The following is a 12,483-nucleotide window of genomic DNA, read 5'->3' on the forward strand; positions in this document are numbered from 1 at the left end:
GGTTATTAAACATGCTTTGCATATTCGGAATCGTTAGATCAGCTATTTTAATTGCTCCGAACCTAAAGTTTATAGACTGACAGTCAACATTTACAACACAGGGGCCCTACACTTCCTGAACAGCACTCGCGATTTACCTGGATACCAACTCACCTCTGAACTGTAATTTGCCACAGAGCCAGGTATCTTTAGCGTTTTTTATATCGGTTGCGCATGAGCCACAAGAAGATAAGCGACAGACAAACACATCTGAGGGAAAACTGACGCCAGGTAGAGGTGGTACCTTTAGAGTCAGGGATGAGGATGGGTGGCCCGGACGCCTGCTGATTCTAACTAGGAACAAACCCACTGTGTAGCTTAGTCTGCACTCCAGAGGCGCTAGGTGAAGACTGGGGAGACAGAACAGACTTTTATTGCTCCGGTAAGGGGTTGAGCGGAGGGGGGAAACTTTCCCACGGCCCCGCAGGGCCGAGCGAGCAGGGCCTGCGCGGCCGGCGGGTCTACGCGGGGTCAGGCTCGGCGCCGCCCACGCGCGGCTCGTGGGAGAAGCGGAGCGGGCGCGCAGGCGGATGCGGGGCGCCGAATCCCAGGCCACGGGGTCCAGCTGCGGGAGCAGCTCCAGCGCTTTCGGCAGGGTTTGTCTCCTGTCGCTTCCGGTCTCCGGAGCCGGCCTCGCCCTGGGTGCTGGGAGCCGGGCGGGGCGCGGACGCAGGTAAGGGCCGGTCTGGGCCTGGCGCAGCCCTCGGGGCCCTAGGCTGGACGCACAGTAGACTCCGGCCGAGCCTCCGGTGATGGTCGGAGGCTCAACTTTCCTACCCGATGGCCCGGCCTGGGCAGCCGCGCGGCCGGCACGGCCAGGGTCTGGAGCCGGGTGGGGCGGTGGCGCCGGGGGCGTGGCAAGGAGCCTGCGGGGTAGGAGTGGGGGCAGCGGGCGGCGGGTCCCGGCGGGGCTGCCAGCGACTGGGCGGAGGCGCACACCCCCTTCTGCGCCCCGCTCTGCACCGACCCACTTTCTTTTGTCTGGTGCTTTTCAGACCTGGCGTGCCAGTTGCTTTTGTTGCAGCCCTGAGTCGGGACCTTGCAGACTTTGTGCCAGGCTGAGGTGATGAACGAGCTCTAAAGTGCATCTGGACCCTGGGGAGCCCAGGGTCTTGGGGGGTGGGGAGGGGTAGTTATTATGAGCATGGTAATTAGCAGTAACATGTGGCTTTTCCAGATAACCTTCGATATTTTTGTAGCATTTAATAGTTTTAAGTGCACCCATAAGAGCGTTTATTAGGTAACTTCAAAGGAGCGTGGTGTGTGTAGGTTACTTATTATCCCATTTTATAGACCAGACACCTGGGGCACCCACGAAGGAAAGTGATTCTATCAAAACGAAGCTGGTATTAGAACTTGCCAGACACATCTTTGCCTTGCATGACCCAGTTGCTCTCCGGGCCTCAAGCAAAATTTAGTGCTTGAAAAACTGCCAGTGAGGTTCTGTGCTGGCTAGTTTTGTGTCAGCTTACACAAGCTAGAATCGCTTGGAAAGAGGGAACCTCAGTTGAGAAAATGCCACAACAAGTTTAACTAGTGGTGCATTTTCTCCATTGATTATTGATGTGTGAGGGCCCAGCCCACTGGGGATGGTGCCAACCCCTGGGTTGGTTGGTCTTGGTGCTGTAAGAAAGCAAACTGAGCAAGTCAAGTGGAGAAAGGCAGTGAGCAGCGTTCCGCGGTGGCCTGGACTTCAGCTCTTGCCTCCAGGTTCCAGCCTTGAGTTCCTGCCATGATTTCCCTGGATGATGAACTACAAATTGTAAGATGAAATAAACCTTTTCCTCCTCGAATTACTTTTGGTCACGTTGTTTCATCACAGCAATAGAAACCCTAAGGCGGGTTCTATTTTATTTCACTCGTTGCCAAAACAAGTCAAAACAGGAAAACTTTCTTTAAAAACACAGGGTGGAATCCTTTCGGACTCCTGCAGTGGTGGTATCTTTAAAAGTAGTTCTTAAAAGTCTGAATAGTTTCCACTGTGGAAACTTAGTCTTAGCGTAGAGCGAAAAACATTTGCCTTGCCAGTCTTTCCTTTACTGTACAAGCGTAGCGCACAAAGATATTGGTGATGATCGTGACAAAGGTCCTCAACACAAACAAGTAAGTATACTTAGGAAGAACTGAATATGTAGGACAATAGCCGTCTCAATGAAAAATAACTTATATAGTAATTGCATGCATATTGTATTGTTTTCTTGTCTCCCTACAGCTTTTAACAATTAACCAATTTCCCTGGGCTTCTCCTTTAAATTGTTTTTGTCAATATATCTTCTATTGCCCAATTTCCCTCTCATTTGTATTTGGGTTGTCGAAATGAAGGTTTTCATCTGAAAGTTGAACTTGCTTTCTATGTAGTGTTAGCTAGAACATTTATGAGTGTATGTAAGCACCGTCCTTAAACTCTTTGTTGTTGTTGTTGTTGGTGGTGGTGGTGTTCTTGTTTCTTCATGTTTTTGCTGTTGCTTGTTTTGTTGGTTTTCAAGACAGTGTTTACCTGTGTAGCCTTGGCTGTCCGGGACTCACTTCGTAAACCAGGCTGGCCTCGAACTCACAGAGATCCGCCTACCTCTGCCTCACTGAGTGCTGAGATTAAAGTCATAAGCCACCACGCATGACTAACTCAACCTATCTTTTAATAAGTAAATCCCATATACCAGACAGGATTTTTTTTTCCAGGCAAGTAGTGCAGTGAATTAGTAATCATTTTTAATAGGCCTCTGTGCTATTTTATGATACACCTACATGTGTAACAATACTTTGTAGTTTTGTGCTGCCTTTTCAGTAAGGACCATAAAGCTAAACATTTTTACTTGAAATTTGAAAACTGCAGCACACACACAAAAAAAACTTTACAGGACAGTTTATGTGGACTTAACAATTCTCCTTATTTTAACCACCTCCACTCAGCTGTCTGGGAAAAGAAAAGAAAGGAAAAGGAAAAAAAAAAAGAGCTGTCTAGGAAAAAAAAAAAAGGAATAGTTGGAGAATGAAATCATAGCTAGAAAATCACTTGAACTGGGTGGGAAAAAGCTAGTTTTTCTCTTCATGGTGTGACTATGCAACTATTAAATTTTTTCCTCCCCTAAACGTGTTATGTGGTTTAAGCTTTTAAAGCGATGACCACCTAAAGAGGCTAAAAGTTTACTGGGATAGGGCCACTACGGTTCAAAATTATTTTAAATCTTTGAGTCATTTTGCAAGCAACATAAAAGTATCGTTACTTTTTTTTATAAACACTTGCCTTTGCAATTTTGTTAAATCAAAACACTTAGTTTAACTTGAGCACTATTCTATTGGCTGAATTTTGAAGAATGATCTTAGCATGGCTGTCAAGCTAAGTTCTGCCTTTGAGATAGTCCATACCTATTCAAGATATTTAAAGTTTTTTTTTTTTTCTGATGAAAGCAGTTTAAAAGAACTATTTGAAAAACAAGTTAGGCTTGGAGATGTAGCTCAGCGCCCACTGGTGACACGTGTGAGCTCCCATATTCAACCCTCAGAAAAGTCAAAATGAAAAATGTCTAACAATGATGCTGTCAGAGTGTAGTTACACCCTGCCTAGGAGGCTACATTAAAAGGAGAAATGCTCGCTCGTAGCTTAAATTCTATACCTGTGTGTGCATTGACATCTTGTCAGACATTTTAAAAGGAATTAATTTTCATCGCAATCTATTGGTTACCTCTCTTTCAGCACACTTGACTTTTTTTTTTTTTAAGTTAAAGTAGAACTTGTTTACACAGATCACATATCTTACCAGAAAACTGCTAGGCTGAGAATGTATTTCACATAGAAGCTTGAAATTCACATCAATGAAACTATAATTTTTGTAACAGCGTAGGACCAGAGCGTGGTTCTACTTATATTTTCAATCTAAGACAAAGGCAAAATGCTTCATGTTTTAGATTCTATCACAGGAGCTCCCTCTTAAAAGTGCCGCCCTGTCCTGTACATTTTAATACCTCTTCGCATAGATACTTTTTTCTTAATTTCCCCCCTCCCCAGGCTTGAAATAGTTACAAGTATCTTGTGTGCATTATAGACTCTCTTAGTCCACTTATGTGGCTATGACAAAATACCTGAAGCTAGGTAGTTTACAAAGAGTAAGAATTCATGTCTTACAGTGCTGAGAAATGGGGAGGCCAAAGCGCAGGTGCGGGGATGTCCTGCCATCTGAGGAGAGTTCACATCCCTGCTTCTAAAGGGAAGCTGGATGCTTTTGGCTGAAGGTGGGGGGACATGTTAAAGGGGGCCTGAGCTAGTCCTCTCTAGCCTTTTAATAAAAACATATGTTTAGAAATTAAGAATCTCCTACAGTGCAAAGGTGAGAAGGAAGTGATCGTAGGAAACAGATGGTTCTTCAGTTGTAAGCTGGGAGGGATTCCTTATGCTGATGTTTCTTTCTACCGTGTGGCATGGAGAGCTGATGAACACGGGCCGGAGAGCCCCATCCTGCCCCCGTCCTGAAGCTCTTCCTGACACGGGGTCCTCTTCCATCCCGTAAACTGGACAAACAGCCCTCGGCCGCTCAGCTACCACTCTGTAATGTGCGAGCTGCTGAGTTATTATTTATCTCCTGAGCTCCCTGGGGAAAAGGCAACCAGGCAGCATCGGGGTGACACAGAATATATGCAGACCAGGTAGAGAAAGAGCCCTAGAGGTAATATGTAGGCGACTGTAATTTGGTTTTTGCATATTTGGTTTTGTTTTCAATTTTATCAGTTCTTCTCCGGTGGAAATGGGTAGGCAACAGATGGGTATAGGATGTCTCCTGTGGATAACAGAGCAGAGAGCGGAGAACCAGGTCAAGATGACCTGTCAGAGACAATGAAAATGGTCTGACTGCTGGGTATATTAGGCACCTCCTAGACCAAAGAGCTAGGCAGGTGAGTAGAGACATGGTTGTGATTGCTTCAGACTGATTGTCTGATATCAAGTCTGGCCAGAGCTCCCTCTCATTGAGCTTAAATGTGTATCAGAAGGCAAAGAAATGAGGCAAGTGAAAGGACATCCCCAGAAATACCACAGGACAAGGAAGAGTATCACTGAGAGGAATTGTGGTATGCCATGAATTTTATAACTTAATTGGTGGTGGCTTCTTGAATACTGTGCTCTGTGTGAGTGGTGCTCAGACTTCCTGGATTTCCACAGAAAGTAGAACATTTTAAACCCTTCATTGCTTTTGTGAAGTAGACATTTGGGTATTATTTTAAGATTTTTATGTAATCATTAGAAAACTTACTTATATATATATGTGTGTGTGTGTGTGTGTGTGTGTGTGTGTGTGTGTGTGTGTGTGTGTATATATATATATATATATATATATATATATATATATATAATAAACCTGATTTCCTAAGAGCACTACATGCTCTTAATTAACCATTGGGCCCTCTTTCCAGCCCTCATAAAAATGTATTGACCAAAGAAGATTGTGCTATTTAATAAGTACTACATTAAAAAATAACAGCTAGTTTTAAAGGTAATGCTAACCTTTTCATGTTTCATCTTTGCAGTTTTAGTTTAAAACACATGGAAGGCAAACTACTTTCTGATATTGCTAATTAAAAAGAGGAAAATAGTGTATTTTCTAGTGGATAGATTAATAGAATTATAAATAATTTAATATATTTAGTAACATAGTCATCAAAGCAATGTCATGAAACTCAGACTTTGTACTATAAAGTATCTCTAGAGTATCTTTACAAATGAGATCAGCTTCCCCCCAACCCCCCCCCCTCGTGCCCCAACCTGGACATCAGCTTCTTTTGGTGACATTTGTTAACTTTATTCTGGTGATGCAAATAAATGGTGCTAATCAAGTACTTTGAACAAACTAAGGACAGGATGACTTTGGTTTTGTCCTGTGTGTGCCTGCTTTTTTATTTATCCCTGAATTATACTGTCTAGCACTAAACTGTCATATAGAACAGTCAGTGGTTTGTTTCAATAAGTTTCATATGTTTAGATTTATCTAAAATATTAGGGGGAAAGTGTCTGTTTTGAGCTGTCCAAATTTTTTTTTGCATTATTCACTAAAGCTATATAGTTCAACAATTATTCACATAACATTTCCATTCTTTCAATATTATAAGTAACTATAGATTATTTATTATTATTATTTATACAGGAGACTACTGATTATAGATAAATATGATAGCATATTGAGTGAGTGAGGTACTTATCTTAGTGCTTTTGTACCTGCCGGGGTCCCTGGAATCAATTTCCTTCAGATACCAAAAGGTAAAACCATTGGGGAGTTTGCGGTTCAGCAGAAAAGGCAAATGTAGAAGAAACGGTTAGCAGTGTGATCAGTATTTAGAAAGAAAACTAGAAAAGACATTTGAAAAAAATAAGAAGAGGCCATACATAGGTTTAGGATTCATCCCATAAAAGAAAGGAACATTTAAGATGAGACTTGGAGGCTATGACAAAACTGGGGAGTTGAAGTTTTCAGGGACCCAGGGGCAGCAGCAGAAAGGAGCTGTCGGAGGGGAGGAAATTACAAGAAGGCTAAATTGTGGGCTGCAGAGCAAGTGGCTGCCGAGCGGGGCCAGCTCCTGCCTGGGCAGCAGAGAACTGGGAAGTCTTCAGAAGAGTAAAAGAATACAGTCCATTTTGCATCTCAAAGAAGGATGTCATGTTCAATGTGGAGGACTCAGATTTCATAAAACAGCGCTTTGGTGGCCACAACCGTAACTTCTGACCTAAAACTTAGGCGCTTGCACATTGTTTGGGCTGAAATCTCTTCTGGGTTCTGGCAAAGGCAACATCTACCCCATTGTACCTTTTAGAAAGAGCTAAAGAGGAAGCTCTGACCTCTGTCCACCTTGATCCCCATTCCTCCTTTCTGCCCTTTGTCTTCAGGACTCTGAAAAAAAAAACCAAACCGTTCTTCCTAAGAGTGATGGCCACAATTCTGAGTGGCTTCATCTGTGGTTTGAATTAGTTTTCCTCGCAGAGGTTAACAGAAATAGAGGCTTCTGGATATGACAATATGAGCAAGTAAACTACAAACGACTACCTCTGTTCTAGACATTTGATTAAACACCATCAAGAAGCCAGGCAGGTGGCGCATGCCTTTAATCCCAGCACTCGGGAAGCAGAGGGAGGCGGATCTCCGTGAGTTCGAGGCCAGCCTGGTCTACAGAGTGAGTCCAGGACAGCCAAGGCTACACAGAAGAAACCCTGTCTCAGAAAATGAACCAAATCAAACCAAACCAAAACAAAAAAAAACATCAAAATACTGTTCGTTGTATATCAGACACCTTGTGTTTCGAGGTGCTGAACAGATGTGGTGGTGCTGCTTGTATGTCTTTGCTGGGAGTTGTAGGTAGAAGGAGCAGACGTGTGCACCAGTGCCTTCCCAGTGGTTCAGTGATGCCCAGCACTGGCCAGCAGCGTAGGCAACCGATGATTTGCTCAGAGCTAAAGGTGGACTGAACAGTAGCAGTGCTAGGAGCCTTAAACACCTTTGAGAGGACTGTAGGGTGAAGAGGTAAACACGCTCAGGCTTCTTGCCTTATCCGTTAGTGTCTCATCTACTTGTTTAAGAAGGCTCCGTTATCTAGAAATATCTTCGGGGGCCAAAAATCTTTTGCGCTGTGTATAAAAAAAAAAAAAAAAAAAAAAAAAAAAAGAGGCCTCTTTACAGTTATTCTCTTTGTCCTGAGAAAAACAATGCTGAAGCAAAAGCGGTGATTATCTGTGCTTCTGCCTTGTCACCTGAATCTCTTTGATCCATTAAAGATAATATAGCCACTGAATGTAAGTGTGGCAAGTTTTAAATGGCTATTAACTTTTGGATAAAACCATACTGCCTATCATTTCTATATACTTAGTATAAAGTAAATACGTTTTAGCCCTTATCTCTCTGAGAAACCACCTGATGGGTGTGTGTGTGTGTGTGTGTGTGTGTGTGTGTGTGTGTGTGTGTGTGTGTGTGTTGGAGGGTCTCCATTTCCTTTCATACTTGGGTCTTCACTTGGGGTTTTCCTGTGAGACTCTTTAAATCATTTGCCTACTATCTCACACTAAACTAGCGTACAACCTACATTACCCTTGTATGCTCTCAGAGTACACAATTTGGATATTCTTTATTTCCTTGACAAGGTAATGGTTGCTGAGGAAATATGTATTGATGGATAATTATTTGTAGCCTAAAACCGTCATTTATAATTATCCATTTTCAACTTTGTGAGGAACCTCTATACTGATTTCCATTGCAGCTGTACCAGTTGGGACTTCCACCGGCAATAAATATGTGTTCTCCTTTCTCTAAATCATTTCATGAATGTACTGTCATTTGTTAATTGATCTTGGCCATCTGACTTGAGTTACAATTGTTATGCTCATAGATGATTGTATTACCCCTCATCAAGGAAGTTTCTCCTTTCGGTAAATGGTAATTAACACAGAGACCCACAACTAAACAATGTGAAGAGAGGGAAAAACTCTGGAACACTGAGTTCTAAGTGAGATGTCTCTGTCAAATCCTCACCTCAAGATCTGTGAAAAAGAGGAGGAGAAAAGGCTGTAAAAACCGGAGGTGGTGGGTAACTCCAAATAAACTACTTTATTCCATATACAACATGATTGATGCACACATGCAATCACACAAACTGTGACAGCACACACAAGACCTGCACAGGGTCAAACCAGACAAAACCCCAGCACTGTGGAGGGGAACTGGGCACAAATTCCCACCTCCTAGCATTTGCAATTGATATGTTCTGGGAAAAGGATACTCAGTTTTCTCAAGCCCCATGCCCAGGAGTAACTGGCCAACACAAAATAGAGTCCATGATTTTTGTGTGTGTGTGCTGTTTTGTTTTCTTTTGTTTTATCTTATTGGGGGCTTTATTTGTCTGGATATATTCTCTCTCATTTTCTCTCATGTTCTCATTCATATTCATTCTCCTCCTCTTCTTCTTCTTCTTCTTCTTCTTCTTCTTCTTCTTCTTCTTCTTCTTCTTCTTCTTCTTTTTCTTCTTCTTCTTCTTCTTCTTCTTCTTCTTCTTCTTCTTCTTCTTCTTCTTCTTCTTCTCTCTCTCTCTCTCTCTCTCTCTCTCTCTCTCTCTCTTTCTCTCTCTCTCTCCTTGAAGAGGTGTGGAAGGAGTTGTGGGATGAAAAAGACTATGGTCAAAATAGATTGTATATGAAAGTCTTTTATGGAATAAAGCTAGACTGGGCTACCCATGTTTTATTACAATATAAATTTAATACCCATTCATTCTTTTTAGAAGCATGGTATCTTTAGAAGAAATACAAATACTCTAATAATAAGTTTTATCCAATGCTTTCAAAGAATGGGCTTGCAGCTTCTGAGTTTTCCAACTTCTTCATACAGCATTTTAATTTTTCTTTGCTCTATGTTTTCTTATTTTTATTATGTTTCAATATGTTTATATCTTATATTCATTCATTTAACAAGTATATCCTTTATTTTATAGTTCTTTGATTACCTTTTAGTTAAAGACAATATATCTTAACTGAAAAAAAATAAATATTGGGAAAAAGAAAACGCTGAATTTATTAGAATCACAATATACCCCCCAAATTGAAACTGTACTAGAATTGTACACAGAATAGTGTTTCATTTTAGAGTCTTAGGCATGCTGTATTTTGTTAACTTACAGAAAAGAAATTTAAGAATCCGAAGATGCGCAGTTTTCATTTTGAGACATTCATTGTCTTCCTATCTATGTGACTCTAAACATAATAGTTGTCAATGGTAGATTCTCTTCGATTTTTTAGAAGGTTGTAACTACCAACTACCATCAATAAATAACATTGACTGAGTTAAAATGTAGTCCTTCAAACAAAACTTAGGAAATAACCATACAGTGATGTTGTGATTTGGGTGGGAGATGTCCCCCACAGGCTTGCATGTTAAACACTTGGTCCCCAACTGGTGCTGCTGTCTGGAGAGGCATTTAAGGGTGTGGGGTAAAGCTGGAGTGCACACAGCATGTGGTAGCTTGTAGTAAATATAAGTATAAACACAATTAGTTTCAAAGTCTTATTTCAGTGTTTTATTAAGCTTGCCTATAGTTATTATACCTTACTTCCCCATAAAATATAGTCTATGAGATGTGAGGATGTGGTTCATACTCACTTATTAGGTTTTTAAAAAGTTTTTATTTATTTATTATTTATTTATTTTAAATAATTTATTCAGATTATTATCCTCTCACTTGTATCTTCCCATTCCCCCTCCCTCCCTCTTTCACCCTACTCCCCTCCCCTAGACCTGTGATAAAAGCAGACCTCCTCCCCCACCATATGATCACAGCCTATCAGGTCTCATCCTGATAACCTGCTTCCCCTTCCTCTGAGTGTCACGAGGCCTCCACACCAAGGGGAAGTGATCAAATAGGGGGCACTACTAGAGTTCATGTCAGAGGCAGTGTCTGCCATGCCCACAACCATGGACAATGAACTGTCCATTGGCTATATCTGGACAGGGGGTCGAGGTTTACTGCATGCATTGTCCTTGGTTGGTACAGCAGTTTGTGCAGGCTCCCCTGGGTCCAGATCCACTGGCCTTGATGGTCTCCTTGTGGGCCTCCTGAATCCTTTGGGTCCTTCTATCTCCTCATTCTTCCATACCACTTTCACCTGGATTGCAATAGTGAGTCCCAGCATCTGTCCTGATCCCCGCTGAGTGAAGACTCTCAGAGGACATCTATGTTGGGCTAATATCCACTTATGACTCAGTATATACAATGCATGACTTTCTGAGTCTGGGTTAACTCATCAAGATGATCATTTCTAATTCCATCCAGTTGCCTGCCAATTTCAAGATTTCCTTGTTTTTAATAGCTGAGTAGTATTCCATAGTATAAATGTACCACAAGAAATGGGATTCAGAGCTAAACATAGAATTCTCAACAGAGGAATATTGAATGGCTGAGAAACACTTAAAGAAATGGTCAACGTCTTTAGTCATCAGAGAAATGCAAATCAAAATAACTCAGAGATTCCATCTTATACCCATCAGAATGCCTAAGATAAAAAACTCAAGTGACAGCACATGCTGGCAAGGATGTAGAGAAAGGGGAAACACTCCTTCCTTGCTGGTGGGAATGCCAACTTGTACAACCATTTTGGAAATCAATCTGATGCTGTCTCAGAAAATTGGGAATAGGGCTACCTCAACACCCAGTTATTCCACTCCTTGGTGTATACCTGAAAGATATCCTACCACACAACAAGGATGTTTGCTCAACTATGTTCATAGCAGCTTTATTTGTAATAGTCATAATCTGGAAACAACCTAGATGCCCCTCAGGAGAAGAATGGATAAAAGAAACTGTGGTATACGTACTTAGTAATTTTACTCATCTTTGAGGCCCACATCTTTTTAAAAAAATAATTAATTAATTAATTTATTTATTCACCTTACATACTAATCTTAGGCTCCTCCATTCTCTCCTCCCAGTCCCATCCTCCCTCCCTCTTTCCCCTGTCCCTTCTACCCTACTTCTCAGAAAAAAGGAGTGTACCCCCTTACCAGTCATCCCAGCACATCAAGTTGCATCAGGACTGAGCACATCCTCATCCACTGTCAAGGCAGCCCCGCCAAATGATCTAAAAGCAGGAAACAGCATCCATGTCAGAGATAGCCCTCACTCCCCATACTAGGGGACCCACACGAAGACTGACGTACCCCATCGGCTACATCTGTGCACGGGTCCTAAGTCTAGTCCATGCATGGTTCTTGGTTGGCCCATCAGTCCCTGCTTAGTTGTCTCTGTTGGTCTTCTTGTGGAGGTCCTGTTCTTTCCCTTCTATAAATGAGGAGGATGCTAAGCGGCAGGAACTCTATGGGAATAAAGTAGGTTGAGTATTTTTTTTTAAAGAAGTGGGGTGCTTTCTAAGAAAACACTCTTGACTGTGAATACCAAAGAACTATTAAGATTGGCTTCATCAGTTTGAAACCCAGAAGCGTTTAAGGTCCACAATTACTGAAGGAGATTAATGACTCTGTAATTCAGGATTTAGACAGGGTTAGAGTGAAGAAATTAGAGGCTTCAGCCACTGCAGCTCCTGTGCCTAGAATTGTAAAACTGGCACTTTGGAAATAGCCCAACCCGTTCTCTTTTTTGTGCAGATAAAGTATTCTATATCCTTGACTTAGAGGAAGACAGTGTAAAAGGGAGCTTAGGTATCAAGCCAGCTCACACTAAATAATTCATGTGCTAAACTACTTATTGAACTGAGGAGGAGCCATACATTCCAAAAGAGCCTAGACAGAACCAAGCCGCTGCCTTCGGGTCTACTTAGTAGGGAGTGGCTTTTATGGTTCAAAAACCCAATTGTGATTCTTACAACTTCAGAAACTGATTCGTGTACATCTTTGTAGTCTATCACAGCTCATCAACTCGGTTTTAATTCCTTTCTGTGGGTTTCTTATGTTGGGGTGCTTTGTATTGCAGTGC

The 12,483-nt window shown here is 41.9% G+C and overlaps 1 protein-coding gene across 6 annotated transcripts in view; it reads left to right on the forward strand.

The window, feature by feature from the left end:
* The first annotated feature begins 254 nt into the window (after positions 1-254).
* Positions 255-12,483, forward strand: part of RNF180 (ring finger protein 180) — a 164,389-nt gene continuing 152,160 nt past the window's right edge. The window contains exon 1 of one of the 6 annotated variants that reach the window (XM_084801316.1): positions 255-270. Coding sequence is in view for 2 of the 6 variants with exons in the window: in XM_084801317.1 (XP_084657443.1) it covers positions 1,772-1,801 (30 nt within the window). In the remaining 4 variants the exon portion in view is untranslated. Of the gene's footprint in view, positions 271-396; positions 422-446; positions 713-994; positions 1,802-1,859; positions 2,143-12,483 lie in introns of those variants that run through there. The other 5 variants (XM_084801315.1, XM_084801313.1, XM_084801317.1 and 2 more) reach the window with 5 other exon arrangements.

Source organism: Acomys minous (genome assembly GCF_964271855.1).
Source record: "Acomys minous genome assembly, chromosome: 11".
Classification (NCBI taxonomy): Eukaryota; Metazoa; Chordata; class Mammalia; order Rodentia; family Muridae; genus Acomys; species Acomys minous.